This window comes from Dendrobates tinctorius, unplaced genomic scaffold (assembly GCF_039654945.1).
Source record: "Dendrobates tinctorius isolate UK_male_01 unplaced genomic scaffold, ASM3965494v1 ptg000035l, whole genome shotgun sequence".
Taxonomy (NCBI): domain Eukaryota; kingdom Metazoa; phylum Chordata; class Amphibia; order Anura; family Dendrobatidae; genus Dendrobates; species Dendrobates tinctorius.
Window position 1 is genome coordinate 32,029,124 of NW_027361703.1, and position 26,409 is coordinate 32,055,532.

Here is a 26,409-nt window from a genome sequence, read left to right on the forward strand (position 1 = left end):
AATACACAGTGCTGTATAATGTGATCATTGCAAAGTATTATGATGATAAAAACTGTGATGAGAATGCTTCTTTAAACAACTACATCATCATATTATATAGCACTGTGTGCTTACAATTGCTCCTTTTGCCTTTCTGCCCAAATAATTCTTCTATTTTCCATTAGGTCTAAGACATCACAAGATTAAAAACTGAGTAGCTGAATCCTTATAAGCTCTATTTAGGAACAGGGGTTACATTTTCCCTATATAAGTCATAAGTCACTGCAAAAGTCCTTGGCATGGGGAGAAGGGAGCAACTTGGTCAGGAGTTGAAGAGGTGAATAATTTTTGCAGAGAAAAGAGACTACTTCCTGTTTCAACATAGAGCAGAGAAAAGAGAAGAATTAGCTTGGTAGAAAAGCAAAATAAGCAATTGTAAGTACACAATGTTATACAATATGACTGCATAATATTAAGAGGATTAAATGCTGATTGGAGTGATTTTTTAATTTATGTTGTGGGTAAATTTGTTTCATACTTGAATAAACACACTTTTTTCTGATTTTTACATGTCATTTTTTTACCAATTTGCCCAATTGTTTTTTTATGATTTGTATAAGCACAATATGTTATGCTTTATGGGTCTTATGGCCTCTGCTCACTTATTATCTTATTATTTATTGTATGCCGCTAGTCTTATATGTTAATCTTTCATGTTTTGTACGCTAGAGACCATTTATAATAAATACTAGCTGAAGAGCCCGGCGCTGCCCTGGCATAGTAACTAACTGTGGTTAGTTATAGCAAATTATAATTATCCTCCATCCCATAGTCCCGTGCCCATATACCCATCATACATATCCATGATCCCATAGGCCCGTGCCCATATACCCATCATACATATCCTCCATCCCATAGTCGAGTGCCCATATACCCATCACACATCCTCCATCCCATAGTCCCATGCCCACATACCCATCACACATCCTCCATCTCATAGTCCCATGCCCATATACCCATCATACATATTCGCCATCCCATAGTCGAGTGCCCATATACCCATCACACATCCTTCATCTCATAGTCCCATGCCCATATACCCATCATACATATCCTCCATCCCATAGTCCCGTGCCCATATACCCATCATACATATCCGCCATCCCATAGTCCCATGCCCATATACCCATCATACATATCCCATATACCCATCACACATCCTCCATCCCATAGTCAACCATTATGACATCATAATGAGCGGCGGCAGGGCTTGCAACCTGATCAGCGTCACCATGGCAACCATTGTGACATCATAATGAGGGGTGGGGCTTGATATGCACACACTGTTTCCCCAGTATGCAAATAGGGGCATTATGACATCATAATGAGGGGCGGGGCTTGACGCGTACACAAGTTTACCCCAGTATGTAGATAGGGGCAAAATTGTTTGGTGAATTGGAACACGCGGGGTTAAAATTTCACCTCACAACATAGCTTAGGATGCTCTCGGGGTCCAGACGTGTGACTGTGCCAAATTTTGTGGCTGTAGCTGCGACGGTGCGGATGCCAATCCCGGACATACACACATACACCACACACTTTGAGCTTTATATATTAGATTGCTAAATTAAATAAAAACATTTTTCTGTATTTCATTAATGTGAGACCACATGACACTGGATTCAGCTGTCTGCATGTATAGCTGTAAAATGATTTATTCTACTAGCGCAGAGCCCCTAATGAATTTTATGAGGACACACTGATGAAATTCTGTAAAAATTTGGGTTTGGAACATGGACATGGAAAATGAGAAATACTGTATAAACAGGATTACATTCATTAATATTAATGTCTATGTTGTTATTTTTTTTAAGAACCCTTGCTGGATGGACTCCATTCTTGCTCGTTCATGGGAACAAGTGGATAACTTATGTTCTTTACTACAAGAGCAAACAAAACTGGGAAAGTTTGAGATGGTAATATATTTTGGTTTAACGTTAGTCATGTTAGTAGAATTGTTCGCTGTAAGTGTCATTATTACTGAGTTTTCCACATGCATTGCCAAAATAGTTATCTAGTTATATGGAGCAATACTGTTAATTTCCATTATTGATTAAACAAGTAGTAAGTGTTTTTCAGGTCAACTGCACATAACATCCAGCATGTTAGAACATCATAGCTACAATTGGTGAAATAAGTGTTTGAACACATGATCAATTTTCTAATTAAATATACTGTATTTCTAAAGGTGCTATTGACATGAAATTCTCTCCAAATGTTGGTAGCAACCCATCCAATCCCAACAAGCAATAAATCAAACCACAGGTGTCCAAAAATAAAGTTATCTGTAATAATGAGAAATGACACAGGGAAAAAAAGTGTAAAAAAGACACCTGTCTCAAAAACGGTGCAAAAAACATGGAAAGTCATAACAGCAGCTGAAATCTATCAGTAATTAGAGAGCAATCCTGCCACTTATTGAAAAAATAGGTTGCTCAATGGATTGTCACGACTGCAGCCACAGACACGGCACCAGCAGGTGCCTCCACGCCGATGGCGAGGGATGGGCGTCCCCCGGGGACGCAATATGGATCCCCTATACCACAGAGGGGGACCCGGGCCTACCCAAACTAGGGAAGGGCAGCGACCGGGATTCTGTGGCAGCTGAGCATGTGGACAAAGAAGACACGTAGGACTAGATAACACTGCACAACTTCAGGTATCAAAAACGTAAAGTTTACTAAAGTAAAGTCACAGTACATAGACGAAACAGGGCTAAACCAGGCTCCCGATTCCACACCTCACAGAAGGGTACCACCCAGTGGACCCCAAGGCACCATCGGCTCACCAAGGCACTCATAAGCAGGACATCGGGACACAGGCAGGACGTCAGGACACACGAGGTCATCAGGACATCAGAGTCACCCACAGGACATCAGAGTCACCGGCAGACATCAGACAGGAGTCGTTTGGTTCCGTACATCCAGCACGACCTACAGGCACCACTGCAGTCATCTAGCTCCAGGCAGCGGTCATCAGGTTCCAGACTGCGGTCATCAGGCTCCGGGCGTCGGACCTAGGAAGGTACTCATGCGTGATGGTGCAAACACCGCAAGATTGCTGGACCTGCATGGAGCTAGCACTGCACGGTAGTCAGAGCACAGCATAGTAGATGCTCAGCAGGAACACCGGTTACAAGAGTCTCAGAGTCACAGGGTGCGGGGCTCCAAACACAGAGGAATTCAAGGAACACAACACAGCAGACAGTTCAGACATGGTCAGGTACAGGACAGGTACAGGACAGGTACAGGATCAAAGATTCAAGCCTAGATACACCGCCTCCAGGGCAGGGCGAATTTAGACAGGGTCAGGTACAGGACAGGTACAGGACATGGATTCAGGCCCGAATATACCGCCTCCAGGGCAGGGCGAGGGAACAGGATAAAGCAGGAATCAAGGCAGGGAATTTGATACCATAACCGAGACAGACGGGGTCCACAGACACGAGACACACATAGCAAAGTCCAGGAGCTTTGTAAGATGTGAGTAGCTCTGGCCCCGCCCATAGGGCAGGGTAAGTTTATAAAGGGGCTGCCCCTCAGCAATTGGCTGGGGACAGCATTTCAAGTACACGCACTAACCCTGATAAAAGCGGGGAAGGTGTGGCTGCGCACACCCTAAGCACACACAGAAACCATTGCAGCACAATCAGTGCAGGAACTGCAGCTTAGAGCACCTGGCATTGTCTGCAAGCCTAGACACACGTGGAAAGTCATGCACCAGCAGCAAATGACCTCACAACCCGCGGACAGCTTCGACAGCAGCAACCAGGGACCGCACATGCGAATGGTCAAGCAGCAGAGCAAAGACCTAACAACACATGTGCAGCTACGCAGCAGAGCAGGGAACTGAGCAGGCTCCTTACAGGTAAAAGCCAGCAGTATCCCAGCTCAATTAGGGGGAAAGGAGCAAAGGGTTAAAGCAAAAAACATGCATTGTCACGCCGACAAGCAGATACTGACAGAACGGCGTGACATGGAAAAAAAGATGTCTCATTACCAATGTGCTACACAAGAAACATCTCTTGATGCGTAAAACCAGAGAGCTGTTTCAAGACCTTCACAGCCTTATTGTTGCAAAACATACTGATGGCATTTGTTACGGAAGAATTTCTAAACTACTGAAGGTTCAAGTGAGCACTGTTGGGACCATAATCTCGAAGTGAAAAGAATATCATTTCACCATAAACTGTCCACAATCCAATGCTTCCCTTAAGATTTCAGACATATCAGTGAAAATAAAAGAAGAGTTGTCCATGAGGCAAGGACCACCTGTGGGGGGCTAAGTATTTGGTTAGTATTTTACATCAGTATTTGAAACCACCAAAAAGAGGGAATTTTACAAAAAAGCCAAACTATATATTTTTATAAAAGATATATAAAGTTTATTGAATACATTTAAAACAACATATGAAAAAGAGAGCACCGCAGGTTATAGAAACAAAGTAGGTACACCCAGACAGTATATAAGCATTAGCATGTACTTCAAATGTATTGCTGTTACATCTAATATATAAAGCTCATGTGTGTGTATGTATGTATGTGTGTATGTCCGGGATTGGCATCCGCACCGTCGCAGCTACAGCCACAAAATTTGGTACAGTCACACGTCTGGACCCCGAGAGTGTCTTAGGCTATGTTGTGAGGTGAAATTTTAACCCCGCGCGTTCCAATTCACCAAACAATTTTGCCCCTATCTACATAATGGGGAAAAAGTGTGTGTGTGTCAAGCCCCGCCCCTCATTATGATGTCATAATGGTTGCCATGGCGATGCTGGTGTCATCATAGGTTGCAAGCCCCGCCGCTCATTATGATGTCATAATAGTTGACTATGGGATGGAGGATGTGTGATGGGTATATGGGCACTCTACTATGGGATGGAGGATATGTATGACGGGTATATGCGCACGGGACTATGGGATGGAGGTTGTGTGATGGTTATATGGGCACTGGACTATGGGATGGAGGATATGTTTGACGGGTATATGGGCATGGGACTATGGGATGGCGGATATGTATGATGGGTATATGGGCACGAGACTATGGGATGGAGGATATGTATGATGGGTATATGGGCATGGGACTATGAGATGAAGGATGTGTGATGGGTATATGGGCACTCGACTATGGGATGGCAAATATGTATGATGGGTATATGGGCATGGGACTATGGGATGGAGGATGTGTGATGGGTATATGGGCATGGGACTATGGGATGGAGGATGTGTGATGGGTATATGGGCATTCGACTATGGGATCGTGGATATGTATGATGGGTATATGGGCACGGGACTATGGGATGGAGGATAATTATAATTTGCTATAACTAATCACAGTTAGTTACTATGCCCGGGCAGCGCTGGGCTCTTCAACTAGTATTTACATAAAGCCCCAAAATATGTGTAATAATCCAGAGAGAATGGGTAGAAAAGCAGCCTAAACCGCAGGTAAACCGCAGGTCTTTTTGACCTGCGTTTTTTCCAAAATCCGCGCTGAAAAATCCACACCACCGAAAACTACGTGTGCACATAGCCTACGTGATTCGAGGCAGTGTTGAACTGAGGTGCCTAGGGCCCATCAGTAACAATGACTTTGGGGGGCCCATTTTTCACCTGCATGCAAATATTACACTACCTTCAATCACAAATTTACCTATATCTCTATATTATTAAAAAAACTGGGCAGTTTGCTTAATGCATGATAAGATGCTGCGTTTTTCTGTTCAGACTCAATCAAGCTCATTATGCCAAGTTCTGGCCATACTGTGGAATTGGGAGCCCAGATCTGCACAGGGACCCACCGGGTCCAAGCCTGGTTCTAGGTGTGCTTTACGGCCACACAAATATAGGATAATTAGTTGGTGTATCAGTATTTGTAAGCCAAAATCAGGAGTGGGTGAAAAATGCAGAAGTGGTGACATGTTGCTATTATAGTTTTAATCTGATTGTACTATTCCTGATTTTGGCTTATAAATACATGTAAAATACTGACCAAGTACTGATCATGTGAACCTAGTCTTACGGTACAGCAGGAAGCTGCTAATATTGCAGACATTGGATAGGTGTATGGAATCCAGAATTTTAATGTGTGAATAGTATTACTGTTATAAAAAATGCAGGACTGTTCTGTTAATGGTTTTCATTGTCATAAATGTTGCCTAAACGTCAGATGAGTTGTGGAAATGGGACCAGTAAATGTGGCTCTGCAATGCAAAATCCTACCAAGGGTTTTACTTTATGACTACTGAGTAACTATAAAATTGAGGCAACTGACAAAATAATTGCAGACTGTGATTCACATAATCAACTCCACTAAGTATTCTGATTCACTAAATGACATTATAGCCAGGCTTGGACTGTCCCATAGAAGAACAGATGAATCTCCTGGACACAAGTGGACCTTCCCACCCTTTACATGAGCAGTAGTTGGCACGATGTACTTAATTCACTATATCATAATAAAGTCAGCAACTAATCATTAATTTAACAAACAATCCAGTGTAATATTATATCATAGGTACATTTCTGAATTAGAGTCATGTAATATTTGAATGCAGTTGAACAGCATACTGCTAAAGTCAATATTACTGGTGGGCCTTTGGCACCTCAGTCCTACACTGACTTTAGTGAGCCCATTTCTGTTTTTGTGACAAATATTCTGATTACAACTGCGGGCAAATATCATCTTAAAACTACTGTTATCGATTGATACGATTTTTATTTAGTCTTTATCTGAAGCAGCATTTAGATCACTTTTGTATTCAAGACAAAATGTTAACCAAAAGTGTTGGACTATTTCTTTTTTTTCTGCAAGGGTCCTTTAACATAAGTGGATGGGTGCTCACTTAGGAAAAATTCAGAATTTATGATTGGTGTGAAAATAGTTTTCTGAAATATAACAACCTTTAAGATTTTCAAAAAAATGTGCGGCGTTCAGTCAACTTCTACCTCGGATCAACAACAGATCAGCTTGTGGGTTGAACCTAATGAAACTGGTGATATACATATGCTTTTACTTATCAGATAAATCAAAAATTGTGCTGAGTTCCTATTAGTTTCCCTGAAAGTACCCTTATGGTAAACCTCCACATCAACAACCATGTGGGCTTCATTAATACCTCATATAATAAAAAAGTGATTTACTATAAATTTAGTTATGTACATTGCCCAACGACTGATTTACTATAAATCTCAAAAAAGAACATAGAGATATGTGTTCTTTTATATAGATGTGTTCCAAGTCCTCCATTCCATTTTTGCATCGCATATTTATAATGCTCCTGTTAACAGGACACTTGTGGAGTGATGTTGAACTCTTCACCGGCTCACAGACACAATCATCAGTACATTATAAGCAAATACTTGGCTGATGATGGCAGTGATTAAAGACAGAGCACTCAGGCAATACTGCCATTAATTTTCTGATGATATCCCACATATCTTTCAGCTAAACGATGAAGACGGGCAGAAGAACAAAACTAATTATGTAATGAATGAACGCAAGGCCAGGCCAGTCACAACAGACAACTGCTATAACTCTTGAATCACCTCTAACTAAACCCAGACTGCATGAGAATAATGCAATGCATCCTAAAAAGGTCCTTTCCAGGAGCATATTGTCGTGCCATGCCATAACCAGTGGAGAAACGAGGTCCTAAAATATATTATAAAATAACATGAATATCAACCTTCTGAAAAATATCAGAAACTCTACCTGTAGCTCTTGACATATGCTAATAATTACCAATGATTAGACATAAGTATAGTGCATCTTGCAACCCCGGTCCCTGGTCCAGATCAGTTCTCTCTGGCCACAGACTTGAGCTGTACAAATTTCCTGAGCTTCCAGATACCCCGCAGTGGCAATTGATTTTCCCGCCTGGTGTGACATCATTTGTGTGATATGCGGCACACAGGTGACATCTCGGTTGCCTGACAAATAAGCTGAGTCAGACGGTAATAACATTCGCAAAGCTCCTGCTTACAGCCAGAGAGCACTATCCTGGACCATGGATCAGGGTTGTGTGATGCGATCCACTCATCTCTACCACTGATGAGTCTGAGTATGAGCTGTGAGATGGAGCTGCAATTTTCTAACCAGCGTAGACAGGGTGGTTAACCTCTTTAGCACCAAAGGAATGTAATCCATTTAATATGAAACACAAGCACACTGGCTAAATGAAAGATCTGTGAGTCACAATAGGTAGTGATTTTCTTAGCCCTGGATCGCACGGAAGGACGTGACCCGCTCGTGACATTAGCAGACACTTTGTCTGAAGTGCGTGTAGCTTTACATGAGTTGTTTGAGAATAACCAAAAATGATGGTAGAAAATGGAGTAAAGTATAGAATAAACATTATCCCCTGCCAATCTAGCACCAGCTTTTGTTTTCATTTGAACACTGATGATGTGCTGATCTGGCCCCGGTGATGCCAAGGCACACTTAATGGCGTTACCATTGCAGTAACACAGCAAGAAAGTTCTGCATTGACCTAAGAGCGTAATCTGAAAAATGTTAGAAAAGTGCCATCTGACAACACCACTATAGGCTGTCTAAGCCTAGCAACCAAAATGTCAGATATGGCTCTGAGGTGCTCTTGTCAAAGCTGGATTAGTCTTTGCCCAAACATTTGATGTGCATTACTCAAGATGTCATGTGGCGAAAATAAATATATATTAGAAATTTTTATAGCAATTGTTATATACTGTCACATTCTATACTTTACAGCTGTATCCTTCCAATTCTGTTCAAGTAAAGGCATTAAGACATGACCTTTATCGCAAAACTGACCTTAGGGATAATCTTGAATCGATCCTGGCAGTCCATGATTTGCTCTCTGACTTGTGTGAATGTTTACAGTCCTTTCAAGAAAACCATTTGACAAACAGGTAAGAGGATCCATGTTGCTATTTTGGAAAATGTGAGTTTTATAAACACATTTTTTTTCTAAGCCATATACAAAATACCTTTCCTTACTTTGTGCTTTAGAACCCAATATTTTTCAGTGTGGGTTCACTATGTAGCTTGATATCACTGGTTAAAGTCCTTTTCAAATCAGTTGTTAACATGTTTCCAGAATTAGTAATATAATATACTCATGTCTCCTGTCACTAAATAAGACCTTTGCAAATTTATCAATCAAGTATGGCTGGAAATGTTATAAAATACCATATGGAATATTGGTACAGTTGGCTTGGCTCCTAACAAAAATGATAATAAGACGGTATTCTGTATAAACTGTGTTTTATGTTCTGAATGTATGCCTGGTGCTGTAGATGAGACTGGTTTTTAATAACATGATACTTTTATTTCTTGTTAGCTATTTTTATATTCCATTTGTTACTTTAATGCAGTAGTGTTTGTTGTAAGAGTAAAAGCTACTTTTATAGCATATTTCCAGCCAATATATATTAATTCCCCTTTGGTTCTCTAAAAAAAACTGTTTATGGTGCTGGAGCTACAATATATTTTTGTATATTGTTTGGATTGTCTTCCAGAACTTCATAAATTTGCTGCTTTCATCTGATTTGCCATGTTTATAGAAATGTTTATTTTGCAGGTTTTTTTTAAATTTAGAATTATTATGCTTTTGCTTTGAAAAAGTTCTTTGGATTATTCCATATGTGTCACAAGTACTTTATTAGTAGAAATAGTTATGTAACAAGTCTGCTGTGTGTGAATATATTCTTAGATTTTCAGTAAAAGGTGTGTTGCAAATGTCACCTTTGTTCTATTGTATAGGAACCTAGGGCCTGATTCAATAAGACTAGCGTTTCATCAATGTCTGACCGGTCGGGGTCTGACAGGCGGGACCCCGCCTATCAGCTGTTATCGGTGTCAGCTAAGGATAGGTCATCAATGCTAAAGTAGTGGACAACCTCTTTAATGATCTAAACCACCAGAGTGAGATGTGCCTAATTCATTAAGAGTTTGATGCATCTTACAACTATTGTATACCACCTCCAGAAATGTTTCTGGCAAAATTTACGCCACTAAAGTAGCATGCATTTTTATGTACTGTATTAGACGTGTGGGCTTAACCACTCCTCGTCCCACCCATGCTCTTCCCATTTTGGCAAAGCTGGCCGTGACTGTTGTAAAAATTACAAAAGTAGCTACATTTTTGTGCAAAACATTTGAGACATTTCAAAATGTTTTACATTAGCAAACTGGCAAAAAGGTCCTTAAAGTTTGATTTTGGACTTGTGATCGTAATCTACATCCAAGAGGATTATTGTCTTTTTTTTCCTTTGAAAGCCACTGCTATTTTGCTTCCTAACTATACAATTTTATTTACAGTCAAAAATTGCAAAACAAAGGAGAAAATGAATTTTCCTTTGGTTCAAGAAAAATTGAACAGAAATCAGGTTTGTATACATTCCTCTTTATTTGTATGTTTCTCTAAAAGTATATGTGCAGGCAGTGATAATGGTACCACAAAATGCCCCATCATTTCTATACCGCCAGGAAAGAAAACCGAACTTATAGTGCTTGAGTCTCGGCTTTGCTGCTAATTCAGTTGTGGTTGTTAGTGGGAAAAATCTGTGATTAAAAACCGGATCCACATTTGTGGGAAAATAACAACCAAAAAATATGCAACAAAAAATATGTAAATACAAATCATTTTTCACATATTTTCTTATGTAAAGCAATGGCAGAGGTTTCTGTGAAATGTCTGCATACATCGCTCTTCATCTCTTTCTTTTGATTTTGTAAGTAACGGCGTCCTGAGTGCGTGCAGTAGTATAACCCCTTTTCACATTACTGATGACATGTACACAAGTTTTATGCATCCAGATATGTAACTGAATGCAGATTTCCTTTATTTCAGTTCAGTCCATTCAAATTCAGAAAAGTATTTGCTTTAAAGAGAGCTAAAATCAACCCATTGTTGTCGAAACCATTCCTTGGGTATCATTCATTCATTTGTAATGATTTCCAGAGCTGTAGCCTTACTAAACTGGTGTGAACTTTGTGCTTTACAGATGCATTTACTGATAAAATGTTGGAGAGCATCAATTTTATTTTCTTACCGAATCTCTAAATTGATGTGACTGTTCGAGTGTAGGAACTATGGTAGGATCATCATGATGGCATGACAGAATTTTGCTAAAGTGCTCTAGCATGTGTATAGAAATATCAACACATACACACTGCAGAATGAGTAAATGCAATTGATCAGTAAATGCTTGGTAAGGCTCATTATCTGAGATTCTAATATATCCCTCCCTTGTTTTTGGCATGGTAATTCATATACTGTTTCCTTTGCTTTTTCCATTGGAGTTATTTTCTCTTAAATAAAGAACTACCACATACACTTTAGTTCTAATATTTATATTTTAAAATAGTTTTCCTGGATATTACCTTAATGATCTATCCTTTTGGTAGGCGCTAATCCATGATCAGTAGGGTTTTTAACTCTGCCAAGGTCCGTTACTCACTGGAGCCCTGCAGCCTTTGACCAGCCTTGATCCTGGTGGATCATCTTAGCCATACTCCTGTTCACTTGAATCGACTGATACTCTTTTCCAGGCACTTACATATTCTTATTTATCTGGCTGTTTTGGATACTGGTGGAAATATTAGTTCCAGTTTCTGGTGAAATATAGCCCCCTGACATCATGTGAGCGAGGAGTATTCAGCAATCAGAAAGGCATAGATACTTTGCTTTATTCACATCTTATGTCTCTGGTGGCCAGCCCTCCTCTCCAAGTTGGGCATTGATATGTGGGTCCTGGTTATAGGTCGACCAGAGTAATGCCTAAAGAAGTTGGGCATAAAACAATAAGTTTACTGATTATAAGAGGCAACGATTCACAGCTGCCATTGTACAGATTTTCAACATCACTCCCAAAGACTAAATCTGGCAATAAAAGAAGGAGTTAGCCATAGCACACAATCAGGTGACTGCACCCCTTAGTGTAGGTTAGAAATCTAAAGTAATTGATTTATTTATAACAGTTTCCTCTTCAAAGATGATTTGGACGAGGAATTATAAATGCTTAAATAGCATGCTGGTCTGCTGCGTTTTAAACTGTATATAGCTATGCATACTGTATATTATACTGTATAGGATGCTGTAACTAATGATTTTTTTAAGATTATTTTATAGACTTATTAGTGTCCTTTTTACATTTGCAGATGCAAGAAAATGGGTAAACTGCAATCATGGTAAGCATAGTGTGATATTCCAACATATAGTCTATGGGAAATAAGCTGAAATCAAATGAATGGGACTGATCAGAAATTCTAAACAAAGATTGTAGGCAAATGTGGTGTTGTTTCTGGGGGAGAAAATAAACAATGTTCTTCTTTTATTTTTCCAGTGCAGATAAGGCCAGGTTGGCACTTGTGTTAACTCATCCATTATTATGCTGAGTTACATGTTCCATCAGGCTTGCTGTTAGAAAAAGCAAAATGATGGTTTCCAGAATGGAAACCTAACAGACCCCATTAAAATGAATGAGGCCCTTCAGGTGCCGTTTGTATACCTTATAGGACAGATGCATTGTTTGCATAAGTCTTTATAACAGAAAAATGGTATGTTGATTGCTATTGTAAATCCAACATTAGAAAATTAATGTTGACCTTTGACTGGTTGTCCAGGGGACAATTGACACTTCTTTTGTGCCAGTTTGAATATTTTTGCACAAACTAGTACAATCAAGAGCATGAGCAGCACAGTGGGCAGCACAGTCAGATTTGGCATGTTCAGCAAATTTAAAAAAATATAGTTTTACAGTGAATACATTTGTCGTAAATCGCAGAGAATAGCACAGAAAATAAGTGTATAATACTCTTAGGTCTTATAGGACTGTATCCAACCCTTTTCAATATATTTAACACAAAAATAGCCTTCGTAACATCAAAGTGACCTCATCCTAGAAAAAGATGATAACCAACAGTGTATTTAATAACAGTTAAAAAATGATCCCTCTTAGTCATTTGTGATTAGACAGACCGTTCTATGCAGGACACCCAAACTGATGGTGTCGCTGTTAGAGTTAACATCGTCCTGCTTTAACTGAGATAAGTGATGTGCCATAATGCTGCCACCCCACTAATATGCTTGCAATTGGCAATTTTGGCCTGCATTTGGTTATACTATTGATTAGACAGCTGGAGCCAGTGGTGATGATGCTTCCACTGCTTCTAGTGACCCCCACACTCTTTGCTGTGATATGGGTCAGTTTTTTTATTTTTCACTATCCAGTAAATTCCTATTTCCACTTTTGTTTCATCACACATTTTATACAAATTTTTAACTTTTAACAATCTTTTCAACCTCAATTATTAAACCTTGCCAAAAGGAAATAAGAAATGCTAGGTAGATACAGTTAGGTCCATATGTATTTGGACAGACACAACATTTTTCTAATTTTGGTTCTAGACGTTACCACAATGAATTTTAAACAAAACAATTCAGATGCAGTTGAAGTTCAAACTTTCAGCTTTCATTTGAGGGTATCCACATTAAAATTGGATGAAGGGTTTAGGAGTGTCAGCTCCTTAACATGTGCCACCCTGTTTTTAAAGGAACCAAAAGTAAATGGACAATTGACTCCAAGGCTATTTCATGGACAGGTGTGGGCAATCCCTTCGTTATGTCATTCTCAATTAAGCAGATAAAAGGCCTGGAGTTGATTTGAGATGTGGTGCTTGCATTTGGAAGGTTTTGCTGTGAAGGAAACATGCGGTCAAAGGAGCTCTCCATGCAGGTGAAACAAGCCATCCTTAAGCTGCAAAAACAGAAAAAACCCATCCGAGAAATTGCTACGACATTTGGAGTGGCAAAATCTACAGGTTGGTACATCCTGAGAAAGAAAGAAAGCACTGGTGAACTCATCAATGCAAAAAGACCTGGGCGCCCACGGAAGAGAACAGTAGTGGATGACCGCAGAATAATCTCCATGGTGAAGAGAAACCCCTTCACAACAGCCAACCAAGTGAACAACACTCTCCAGGAGGTAGGCGTATCAATATCCAAATCTACCATAAAGGGAAGACTGCATGAAAGTAAATACAGAGGGTTCACTGCACGGTGCAAGCCACTCAAAAGCATCAAAAATAAAAAGGGTAGACTGGACTTTGCTAAAAAACATCTAAAAAAACCTGCACAATTCTGGAAGAACATTCTTTGGACAGATGAAACCAAGATCAACCTCTACCAGAATGATGGAAAGAGAAAAGTATGGCGAAGGCGTGGTACAGCTCATGATCCAAAGCATACCACATCATCTGTAAAACACGGCGGAGGCAGTGTGATGGCTGGGGCATTCATGGCTGCCAGTGGCACTGGGTCACTAGTGTTTATTGATGATGTGACACTGGACAGAAGCAGCTGAATGAAATCTGAGGTATTCAGAGCCACACTGTGTGCTCAGATCCAGCCAAATGCAGCCAAACAGATTTGTTGTCGTTTCATACTACAGATGGACAATGACCCAAAAGATAAAGAAAAAGCAACACAGGAGTTTATTAAAGCAAAGAAGTGGAATATTCTTGAATGGCCAAGTCAGTCACCTGATCTCAACCCAATTGAGCATGCATTTCACTTGTTAAAGACTAAACTTCAGACAGAAAGGCCCACAAACAAACAGCAGCTGAAAACCACCGCAGTGAAGGCCTGGCAGAGCATCAAAAAGGAGGAAACACAGCGTCTGGTGATGTCCATGAGTTCAAGACTTCAGGCAGTCATTGCCAACAAAGGGTTTTCAACAAAGTACTAGAAATGAACATTTTATTTACAATTATTTAATCTGTCCAATTACTTTTTGTCCCTTTAAAAACAGGGTGGCACATGTTAAGGAGATGAAACTCCTAAACCCTTCATCCAATTTTAATGTGGATACCCTCAAATGAAAGCTGAAAGTCTGAACTTCAACTGCATCTGAATTGTTTTGTTTAAAATTCATTGTGGTAATGTCTAGAACCAAAATTAGGAAAATGTTGCCTGTGTCCAAATATATATGGACCTTACTGTAGGTACATGTACAGAAAACAAATTGGACTAGTAAAGTAGGTGTGCAAAAATATACATGTCTAGTGAAATGTCTAGTTTTTATTTTTTGGTCCTATTTTTATAGGAGTGCTGAAGACCGGCTGAGCACACCACTCTGCAATATCCGATGATCCTACAAAGAATAAATAGAGCAGCAGTATGCATAATGGTCCTCCACTCCATTCACTTGGGGCTCATAAGCTCAATGGATCTTGTAGCCAGTTGGAGTCCCGGCATTCAGACCCCAGAGATTGGGAATTATCCCTTATCTAATGGATAGGGGAAAACTTTTAAACTTGAGAATACCTCTTTAAGTTATTGCACTGATGGTCAGTTTATGTCTATCTGTACAATTATAATTGAAAAATATTTGCTGCTTAGGTTTTGCTCTCCTGTTCTATCCTATACTTGATGGTATTTTTATATATAAATATCGCTGCGGTTTTACAGATAGCTTACTTATGTCTTACTTGCTAGGGTTAATTGCTGTATTCAAGGAACAAATGCTGGCAAGGCATGTTATATTTCTTCTAATATCAACTCATCATCACTCCTTTGTGTTTTGGAACAGATAATGATACACTATCTTACATCAGTCGTATCTTCAGCTATCCACCTCTGGACTTGACTCCTGAATTCAACCCAAAGATAAAAGACTATTATGCAGAGCTGCCATTTGATGTAGTGACAGTAGAAATTGGAGCAGAGCCTGCAAACTGCAATAGCCAAGTGCACCTGGATGACAAGAATGGACCACGGTAAGCAATGATAGCAGAAGTGAAAATAAAAATTATGTTGTTTTTTGTTTGTTAGCCTCCACTATTTTAGATATAATAATTAGATTATATGCTCAAACTACTAACTAAGAAGTCCCATGCAGCTGCAGTAAAGGAAAATGCACATACCGACATAATGCATAATTAATCTTATGGTCAAGCTGCATTTCTATTTTACATAGAAATGCAAAACTCACTTAGCACATTGAAGGGAACCTATCATGTGAAAAACACTTTAGGGTTAATAGCATTTTGAAGCTGCCCAACACCCACACTGAGAGCCCCATTGCTGGGAAGAAAAGATCATGATTCCTTCCGACAGCTTTGGACTTTCAGTTATAGGTGTGGGCCAGTGTGGCTTTAGTCACTGCTTAGTGCATAGTGAGCAGCAGCTATAATTACGCCCCGCCTCTACCTGACAGCTGACTCCTCATTAGATCCAGCTCTCTGTTACACACAGTTACAGCTGCAGCTCATTATGCACTGAGCGGTGACAGTGAGCGGTGACTTAAGCCATGCCAGCCCACACCTATGACTGAAAGCTCGAAGCTGTCAGTTGGAATAAAGTTAATTTCCTCCCGGCAGTGGGTTGCTTAGTGTGAGTGTCGGGCAGCTTCAAAACACTATTAACCTGCAGATTAACCCAGCAAGGGTGGAAAATATAAATATATGTTTAAATACAATTTCCTAATATACTGTACAAGTTTAAAAGTGAACCTAATTGCCAAAACACAGGAAACATGGTTGCATCTAGGCAGAAAGTAAAGGTGCAAATGGTTTTATTGTTTGCAGATGCTATCGCTTTTCTCTATATGCACACTTTAATATGGTACATTGTCAGTTGTTAAGTGAGCATATATTTTGACTAATAATAATGTAAATACAATTACCCATTTAATTGGACTTCTTAAAAGGGTAATTTTAGATAGACAGCATAAAAATATGCATGTTTGCAATAGACATGCCTTTCCCTTCTGATGTGTCATTCTCATGCAATGAGAACTTTTGTCTAACATAGGGAATAGGTTGCTGCCAAGGAGATGGATGAGCAGTTATACAGTTACTTACCTCACCCTCTCTGTTAGCTTATGATCCAGAGTTGCTGTTATCAGTCCTGCAAAATCACAATCCACAGCCCCCACTATCGGTATTTTCAAGACTAGTTCTCCTAATCACTGCTCTTAAGGCCCCGTCTCACTAAGCAATCTCGGTAGCGAGATCGCTGCTGAGTCACAACTTTTGTGACATAACAGCGATCTCACTAGCGAGATCGCTGTGTGTGACAGCGATCAGCGAGCGGCCCCCCTGCCGGTATCGCTGATCGCTGGAAGAAATCTCTGGACATTTCTTTGGTCGCTGGTCTCCCGCTGGCCAGCACGCATCGCTGCGTGTGACAGGCGGGAGACCAGCGATCAGGTGTAAAAAATAATTAAAAAAATAAAAAATATAGTTATTCTCACCTTCCGACGTCGCGTTCAGCCATCCCGCCTCTCTCCACGCTCCGGTCCCAGTGATCCTTTGCACGAATGACCGCGAGACTTTGTTATCCCGCGAGACTGTGACATCTCGCGGTCATTCTCGCAAAGGATCACTGGGACCGGAGCGTGGAGAGAGGCGGGATGGCTGAACGCGACATCGGAAGGTGAGAATAACTATATTTTTTATTTTGATTCTATTTTTTACAGCGATGCCGGGTGCTCGGCATCGCTGTGCTGATCGCTGGTGAAGCTGTCTGTGTGACAGCTCACCAGCGATCACATAGCGATTTACCAGCGATCCTGACACCTTCATATCGGTGTCGGGATCGCTGGTAAGTCGCTTAGTGTGACGGGGCCTTTACTTTCCAAAGCCATATACTTATTCAAAGGCCCCGTTAGCTCAACATGCAAGCATAGTGATAACAGTGCAGACTTCAGAACAAGCACTGACCGACCATTAATGTGTCACAATGGTAGGAGCTTACCAGTGGAACAAAGGTACTGGACTAGAGCTGTCAATCAAGAAATACTGCCAGCCCCTCATAGCAAGAAAGAAGTGAAAGTAACTGGACAGCTGTGTGCTGCACAAAACACAACTTGACAATAACCCTTTAAGAAGCTATGTCATTATTGAGACCTCTAAATGGGCATCACAGGCTATTGTGACATGTGGAAAGCCTTTATTTTTCTGAGTTATAACTTAGAAAAAGATATTTGAAATAACATATTCGGATGAGAATGTTTGGAGCATGTTCTTGGTTAAAATAAAATTATTTTTCATCATCTCATCAGTTTTCTAAAAGAGATAATGTTCATGTATATTGTTACTTGCCAGCTCTATTTGTTACTTATAAATCTCTTTTGGCACATCCATTCCTGATCATATGCACAAACAAAATTTTCATACACTTAACTAAGTAACGGCACTCCATGCCAAGCAGCAGCTGCAAAGTAGTTATGATTTAAAGGTGAATAAAAGGAGAGAAATAGGCAACACTTTTCAACTATTGTTCAATTACTGTGATGTGTATTTGTTTTTTTACAAATGTGTATTGCCTAATTGCTATCATTATCATGCGGTCATTAATTCTTTAATTTGAAAGAATAATTGAAAAACATTTTTTTTTCACTTTTTTCAACAAATGAGCAAATGCGGCAATTGATTCACTAACATGCTTCCACATCAGTTTTGATGTTTGTCTAAGATTGTTCACATTTTCCATGACACCAACTGAAGATTTAGAAGAGGTTAATCAATTTGCCAATCTGTTTTGTGTTAAATTAAACTATGGGATCCAACAACAAAAATAATGCATACAACATTAGAAAAACAAATAATAATAGTAATAAATTTTATTTCCATAGCGCCGACATATTCCGCAGCACTTTACATTTCAGAGGGGACATGTACAGACGATAGACATTACAGCATAACAATAATCACATAGATCATAATAGATACCAAGAGGAATGAGGGCCCTGCTCACAAGCTTACAATCTATGAGGAAAAAAGGTAGACACGAAAGGTGGGTGGTAACAATTGCCCTGATTGAATGGACCAGCCATAATGTTAAGTGTGTAACAGTACAGACACAGAGGGCCAATGGATGCATAAAGCATGTGGGAACATGATGTGGGGTACCTGGTTATGGTAAAACTTTTGGCTGTGCCACACAGGGATAGATTAGGTTAATGTGTTGAGGCGGTAGGCCAGTCAGAATAAATGCATTTTCAGGGCACGCTTAAAATTGTGGGGATTGGGGTCTAATCGTATTGACCTGGGAAGTGCATTCCAAAGAATTGGGGCAGAATGTGTATAGTCTTGGAGATGGGAGTGGGAGGTTCTGATTATTGAGGATGCTAACCTCAGGTCATCAGCAGAACGGAGGGCGTGGGTAGGGTGGTATACTGAAACAAGGGAGGAGATGTAGGGTGGTGCTGAGCCATGGAGAGCTTTGTGCATGAGGGTAATAAGTTTGTACTGGATTCTGGAGTGGATGGGTAACCAGTGTAATCACTGGCACAAGGTAGAGGCATCGGTGTAACGATTGGCGAGGAATATGATCCTGGCTGCAGCATTCAAGACAGATTGGAAGGGGGAGAGTTTGGTAAGAGGGAGACCGATTAGAAGAGAGTTACAATAGTCGAGACGAGAATGAATAAGAGAGACAGTAAGAGTTTTTGCGGAGTCAAAAGTAAGAAAAGGTCGAATTCTAGAAATGTTTTTGAGGTGTAGAAAACAAGAGCGAGCCAGTGATCGGATGTGGGGGGCAAAGGAAAGCTCGGAGTCAAGTATGACCCCAAGACAGCGGGCATGTTGCTGGGGAGTAATAGTGGAACCACACACGGAAATGGCAATGTCGGGTAAAGGTACATTAGTAGCGGGAGGAAACACAAGGAGTTCAGTCTTTGACAGGTTCAGTTTCAGATATAGTGAAGACATGATGTTAGACACAGCGTTTAGACAATTGCTGGTGTTTTCTAGAAAGGCAGGTGTGATGTCAGAAGAGGAAGCATATAATTGTCATCAGCATAGAGGTGGTACTGGAAACCAAATCTACTGATTGTTTGACCAATAGGGGCAGTGTACAAAGAGAAGAAGAGGGGGCCTAGGACTGATCCTTGAGGAACCCCGACAGTAAGGGGAAGATGAGAGGAGGAGGAACCAGCAAAAGATACTGTAAAGGAGCGGTCAGAGAGATAGGAGAATCAGGAGAGAACGGTGTCCTTGAGGCCAACGGAATGGAGCATAGTGAGGAGGAGCTGATGATCCACAGTGTCGAATGCTGCAGAGAGATCCAAGAGAATTAGCCTGGAGTAATGACCATTTGATTTAGCTATTAGATCATTAGAGACTTTAGTGAGGGCAGTTTCAGTAAAGTATAAAGATCGGAAACTGGATTGGAGAGGGTCGAGAAGAGAGTTATCAAAAATATAGCAGATAAGACGGGAGTGGACCAGGCGTTCCAGGAGTTTAGAGATGAAGGGAAGATTAGAGACAGGTCTATAGTTAGCGGCACAGTTTTGGTCGAGGGATGGTTTTTAAGTAGTGGATGTATGATGGCATGCTTAAATGAGGAGGGAAAGATACCAGCAGAGAGAGAGAGAAGTTAAATATTTTAGTTAGGTGAGGGGTGACAGCAGGGGAAAGGGACTGGAGGAGATGTGACAGAAATGGGTCACTGTTCCAAGTGGTTGGGCGAGAAGATGCTAGGAGCCTGCTTACTTCTTCTTCTGTGACTGGTTCAAAATCAGAGAGTGAGCTAGATGCAGTGGGGGAGGGAGGACAGTGCATGGTATGAGGTGATTGTGAGATAATTTCCTGTCGAATATGGTCAATTTTTTCTTTGAACTAATTGGCCAGATCGTCAGCTCGAAGCTCTGTGGTTGGGGCCTGTACTCTTGGGTTGAGTAGAGAATAAAAAGTGTCAAAGAGATGATTAGGGTTATTGGACAGTGAGGTGATGAGGGTGTTGAAATAGGTTTGTTTTGAGAGGTGAAGGGCAGTGTTGTATGTTCTAAGCATAAACTTAGAGCACCGCTGCAGGAAACGTGTTTGCAGGGTGTGCCAGGGTTGTCCCCATCTGGGTTGTGGTGTTCTATGTATAGGAGGTGCAAATTCATCCAGGGCACTTTGAAGTGTTTCATTGTAATGCTTCAATGCAGAATTAGGACATGAGAGGGAGGAGATGGGGCAAATGAAAACTGCAAGTTCCTCATAAGTTTCTGGGTGTTAATGGCCTGTATGTTTCTATAAGTATGGACAGTGGGGGTGACCTGAGTGGCCTGGCAGTTCTTGATAGAGAATAAAAGAAGGTTGTGGTCAGAGAGTGGGAGAGGGGAGTTTGCAAAATCATCCACTGCACAAAGCCGAGAGAAGACCAAGTCGAGGGAGAAATACTATAGAAAAATGCCTCACATAGAATAAATAATCCCTTCAAAGAAATAATGTTAACCAATAGAGACAAACAAAGGATAATTGATCCCTATATATCCAATTTTATTGAGTGAATCTAACACATACAATGTGACAAGTATCAACAATAAATAACCTACATGGATATTAGGGGATGAATGCTAGGTAATAATACCTGTAAGGAAGGGCTGGCTACAAAATATAAAAATAGAAAATTCTAGAATCATTATATATATGACTACTGTCTAACTGCGTACAGGAATGAGCATGACAAATAACTACATTTAAAACACATTATTTAAATCACAATATAGTTTATGCCCACTGGTATAGGCCAGCTAAAATGCTCCACACCAATATAGTATTATGTTGGTATATATCTATCTTATAATGACATTCTATGTCAAGTGTGCAATATCAAATTCATTGCAAATTACCTGCAGTCATATTATAGCCTGTTGCGTGGACCCCAGCCTCACCACGACGCGCGTTTCACCGCCTCTGCAGTTTTGTCAGGATCTTGATACTATATATGTCATTTCCTTGTTCAATTTCTTCCTTTTCATTCTCCATTGAAGACTATAATATCATTACATACCATGTTCAAATTTATAATGTCTACACACAAAACAAATATAAGGGAATATATATATATATAATATATAATATATATACTGTAGGTATATATATATATAATATAAAGCTCAAGTGTGTGTATGTATGTATGTATGTATGTATGTATGTCCGGGATTGGCATCTGCACCGTCGTAGCTACAGCCACAAAATTTGGCACAGTCACTCGTCTGGACCCTGAGAGTGTCCTAGGCTATGTTATGAGGCGAAATTTTAACCCCGCGCGTTCTAATTCACCAAACAATGTTGCCCCTATCTACATAATGGGGAAAAAGTGTGTGTGCATCAAGCCCCGCCCTTCATTATGATGTCACAATAGTTGCCATGGCAACACTGATTGATCATAGGTTGCAATGGTGACGGTTATGTCATAACGGTTGCCATAGTGATGATGATGTCATAATGGGTATATGGGCACGGGACTATGGGATGGAGGATGTGTGATGAGTATATGGGCACTGGACTATGGGATGGAGGATATGTATGACGGGCATATGGGCACGGGACTATGGGATGAAGGATATGTATGACGGGTATATGGGCACGGGACTATGGGATGGAAGATATGTATGATGGGTATATGGGCATGGGACTGTGAGATGAAGGATGTGTAATGGGTATATGGGCACTCGACTATGGGATGGCAAATATGTATGATGGGTATATGGGCATGGGACTATGGGATGGAGGATGTGTGATGGGTATATGGGCATGGGACTATGGGATGGAGGATGTGTGATGGGTATATGGGCACTCGACTATGGGATGGAGGATATGTATGATGGGTATATGGGTACGGGCCTATGGGATTGTGGATATGTATGATGGGTATATTGGCACGGGACTATGGATGGAGGATAATTATAATTTGCTATAACTAACCACAGTTAGTTACTATGCCTGGGCAGCACCAGGCTCTTCAGCTAGTGTATATATATATATATATATATATATATATATATATATATATATATATATATATATATAGGGTGGGCCATTTATATGGATACACCTAAATAAAATGGGTAAAATGGGAATGGTTGGTGATATCAACTTCCTGTTTGTGGCACATTATTATATGGCAGGGGGGAAACTTTTCAAGGTGGGTGGGGACCATGGCGACCATTTTGAAGTAGGCCATTTTGGACCCAACTTTATTTTTTCCAAAGGGAAGAGGGTCATGTGACACATCAAACTTATTGAGAATTTTACAAGAAAACAAACGGTGTGCTTGGTTTTAACGTAACTTTTTTCTTTCATGAGTTATTTACAAGTTTAATACCACTTATAAAATGTGTTCAAACTGCTGCCCATTGTGTTGGATTGTCAATGCAACCCTCTTCTCCCAATGTTGACACACTGATAGCAACACCTCAGAAGGAATGCTAGTCTAAGGGGGTCAGATGCCTTGAAGGAATGCTCGAATCTGGCACCCAAAATGTGGTGGTGCACCATCTTGCTGGAAAAATTCAGGGAACGTGCTATCTTCAGTGCATAAAGAGAGCAACACATCATCATGTAGCAATTTGAAATATCCAGTGGCATTGAGGTTTCCATTGATGAAGAATGGCCCCACTATCTTTGTACCCCATATACCACACCATACCATCAATTATGGGTGTCAGGTCAGAGCATTCCTACATGAACAGTTTCCTGGAAAGTGGATTGGTCGTCGTGGGCCAGTTGAATGGCCATCAAGGTCTTCCGATCTGACCCCCTTAGACTTTTATCTTTGGGGTCATCTGAAGGCAATTGTCTATGCTGTGAAGGTACGAGATGTGCAGCATCTGAAACAATGGATACTGGAAGCCTGTGCTAGCATTTCTTGTGCGGTGTTGCTATCAACCAGATATCCTCAGTAATAAAACGGTGCATAAAGATTTAGACATAAAGACACACACACCAGGCTTTAACATAATTAACCTACATATGCTGTAACAAAACAGGAACTGTCAGAAATCTGCGAGAAACACAATATCTGTTGATTTAAAAAAAAAAAAAAAAATTACGTCGGTTCCCGCATTATTTTCATAACCAGCAGAGGGAAAGTCGATGGCTGAGGGCTGATGTTATATTTCTGGGAAGGAGCCAATAGCCATAAAGGTTCCCAGGCTATTACTATCAGCTCACATATGATTGCCTTTACTGGCTAGTTTACAGGGAACCCCCCCAAGGTTTGGTTGATATTAATAGCCTAGGAAGGTGTCAAGTATATTGGCACCCCCAGGCTAAAAACATAAGTTCTAAGCCGCCCCAGAAATGGCACATCTTATAGATATGCCAAGTCTGGCACTTAGCCTCGCTCTTCCCACTTGCCCTGTAGCGGTGGCAAGTGGGGATCATATTTGTGGGGTTGATGTCACCTTTGTATTGTTAGGTGACATCAAGCCCACAGGTTAGTAATGGAGAGGCATCTATAAGATACCTATCCATTACTAATCCTATAGTTATAATGGTAAATAAAGACACAGCCAGAATAAAGTCCTTTATTTGAAATAATCACACAGACTCCTTTATTGAGTCTAATTTAACCATACTTACTGAATGCCTAATCCCTGACACCCGTGTCTCCTGCAAACAATCAAAAAATAAACCAACATATAATACTATCCTGTTTGAAGTAGTCCATTTAATACAGAGTGTCCCACGGCGATCTCACATGTAGAACAGTCACATCGGGAGATGTGACTGCTCTACCCAGCCTCCGGCAATACACTTACAGGAGGTAATAGCTCCTGCAGTGTATCACTGCGCTGCCATGTGAGTTCAACAGAGTTCTTCAGTTCTGGTGCTCTCACTTATGGCACTACCGCTGTGTGAGAACTTTCTCACGCAGTGGTGCGACAATTGAGAGCACTGGAGCTGATCAGCTGATATATTCCGTGAACTCTCATGGTGGCTCAGTGATATACTGTGGGAGCGATTACCTCCTGTCAGTGTATCACCAGTGGCCCGGTGACATCGACGTGGGACACTCGGTATTAAATGGGCTACGGCGGACAGGGAGTATATGTTGGTTTATTATTTTTGATTGCTTGCAGGAGACGCGGGTGTTGGGGATTAGGTGTTCGGTGAGTATGTATATTGTATGTGTATATGTATGTGACTGATTATGTCAATGTTTTGATTTTTTTTACAATTGAACTCAGGCACTGGATGATGAGATGATTCTCCCATCATCGGCTCATGCTGTCTCTGTCATATGTGACAGCAGACATAGCCGGATAGGAGTGGTAGTCTCATCAGACAATGCCTAAGTACAATCACTATGGGCTGTTCACACACACACAGACGCACACAGACAGATGCAGACACCTGCAGATAGATGCAGACAGCCGGAGACAGACACAGACAGACGCAGACACACGCAGACACAGACAGACATGCACATATTCTCCACCGACACATATTCCCCACCCACACAGTCTTCCTCCTTTTAACATCATTTCCTTTGATAATTCTCCATCTTTTTTGGCAGCAAATCTCCAGCAAATCCAGAGCAAATCAGCAAACCTTTTAACATCTGCGTTTTTTATGCGGATTTGACTGACTCAATGGAAGATAATGGGTGAAACCACTGCAGATCCGCAAAAAGAATAGACTTGCTGCGGAAAATAAAACACTGCAAATAAGGACAGAAATTTCCAGATCATATGCACAACACTTCAGGATTGTCATTGATTAACCTTGCTTTAGTAATCCATTGTGTTTTTTCAGCATTTCCGAGTGAAAAAAAATGCTGTGGAAACGCAACAAATCCGCATTGTGTGCACATAGCCTTATAATTGTTAAAATAAACACTAGATGTAAACTTTGGTACTTGAGCTTTTTTTCTGTATATGTTGTACATGATAGTAGAACAGGAGAGCACAACATTTTTTGTGAAATGGCCACTTTGTCATACTGAATTAATCCCGAGGGCCGTAAAACATTTTAGAAGGAACTTACATGACTACATCTCCAGAACCACTACCAGTGCATGCTTACAATAACAGAATCAAGTTTTACGTTTTTGAGGAGGAATTTGAGAGTTTCTGCTCAGTTTCATCTCCAAAAATTCATGATAATCAAAGCCTAACTTACAGTGGGAGCAGAAACTGAGCACAATCCCTACAATCTTCCTCAAAATCTGAAAACTCCATGCTTTGAGGAGTTTTGATTTTTACAGAAGCAGTGTAGCATATCATTTGACCAGTTATGGATTGCTATATGTGTACAAGATCATAACCACAGTCAGTAAATAAATCCAACACCAGAACCACTGACAGTTCATGAATCCAGCATCATAACCCCTAACAGTACAAGAACCCAGCACCAAAACCTATGTCAGTATATGAATTCATCACCAGAAACACAGTCAAACACAAACAACATAGTAAATACCTTCTTAACCTAGAAGCAATTCCACCAGTTTTAAAGAGCTTTTCAGACACTGGTGCTTCACTGGGAACAAAACAGCTTCATATCAGGTCCAATCAAAAAAAGTAGAAAAAAGTGGTACTCGTTGATCAGTTGAAAGAAACGATTCTACTTTAAGCTAGTAAATCACCAAATGCCTGAAGGGGA

General features: G+C 40.5%; 1 protein-coding gene across 1 annotated transcript in view; it reads left to right on the forward strand.

Moving 5' to 3' along the window:
- CPED1 (cadherin like and PC-esterase domain containing 1) overlaps window positions 1-26,409 on the forward strand; it is a 600,308-nt gene that overhangs the window by 285,824 nt on the left and 288,075 nt on the right. The window contains exons 10-14 of the mRNA XM_073573371.1: window positions 1,854-1,955; window positions 8,767-8,927; window positions 10,339-10,406; window positions 12,181-12,210; window positions 15,612-15,798. Coding sequence (XP_073429472.1) covers window positions 1,854-1,955; window positions 8,767-8,927; window positions 10,339-10,406; window positions 12,181-12,210; window positions 15,612-15,798 — 548 coding nt within the window. The remainder of the gene's footprint in view (window positions 1-1,853; window positions 1,956-8,766; window positions 8,928-10,338; window positions 10,407-12,180; window positions 12,211-15,611; window positions 15,799-26,409) is intronic.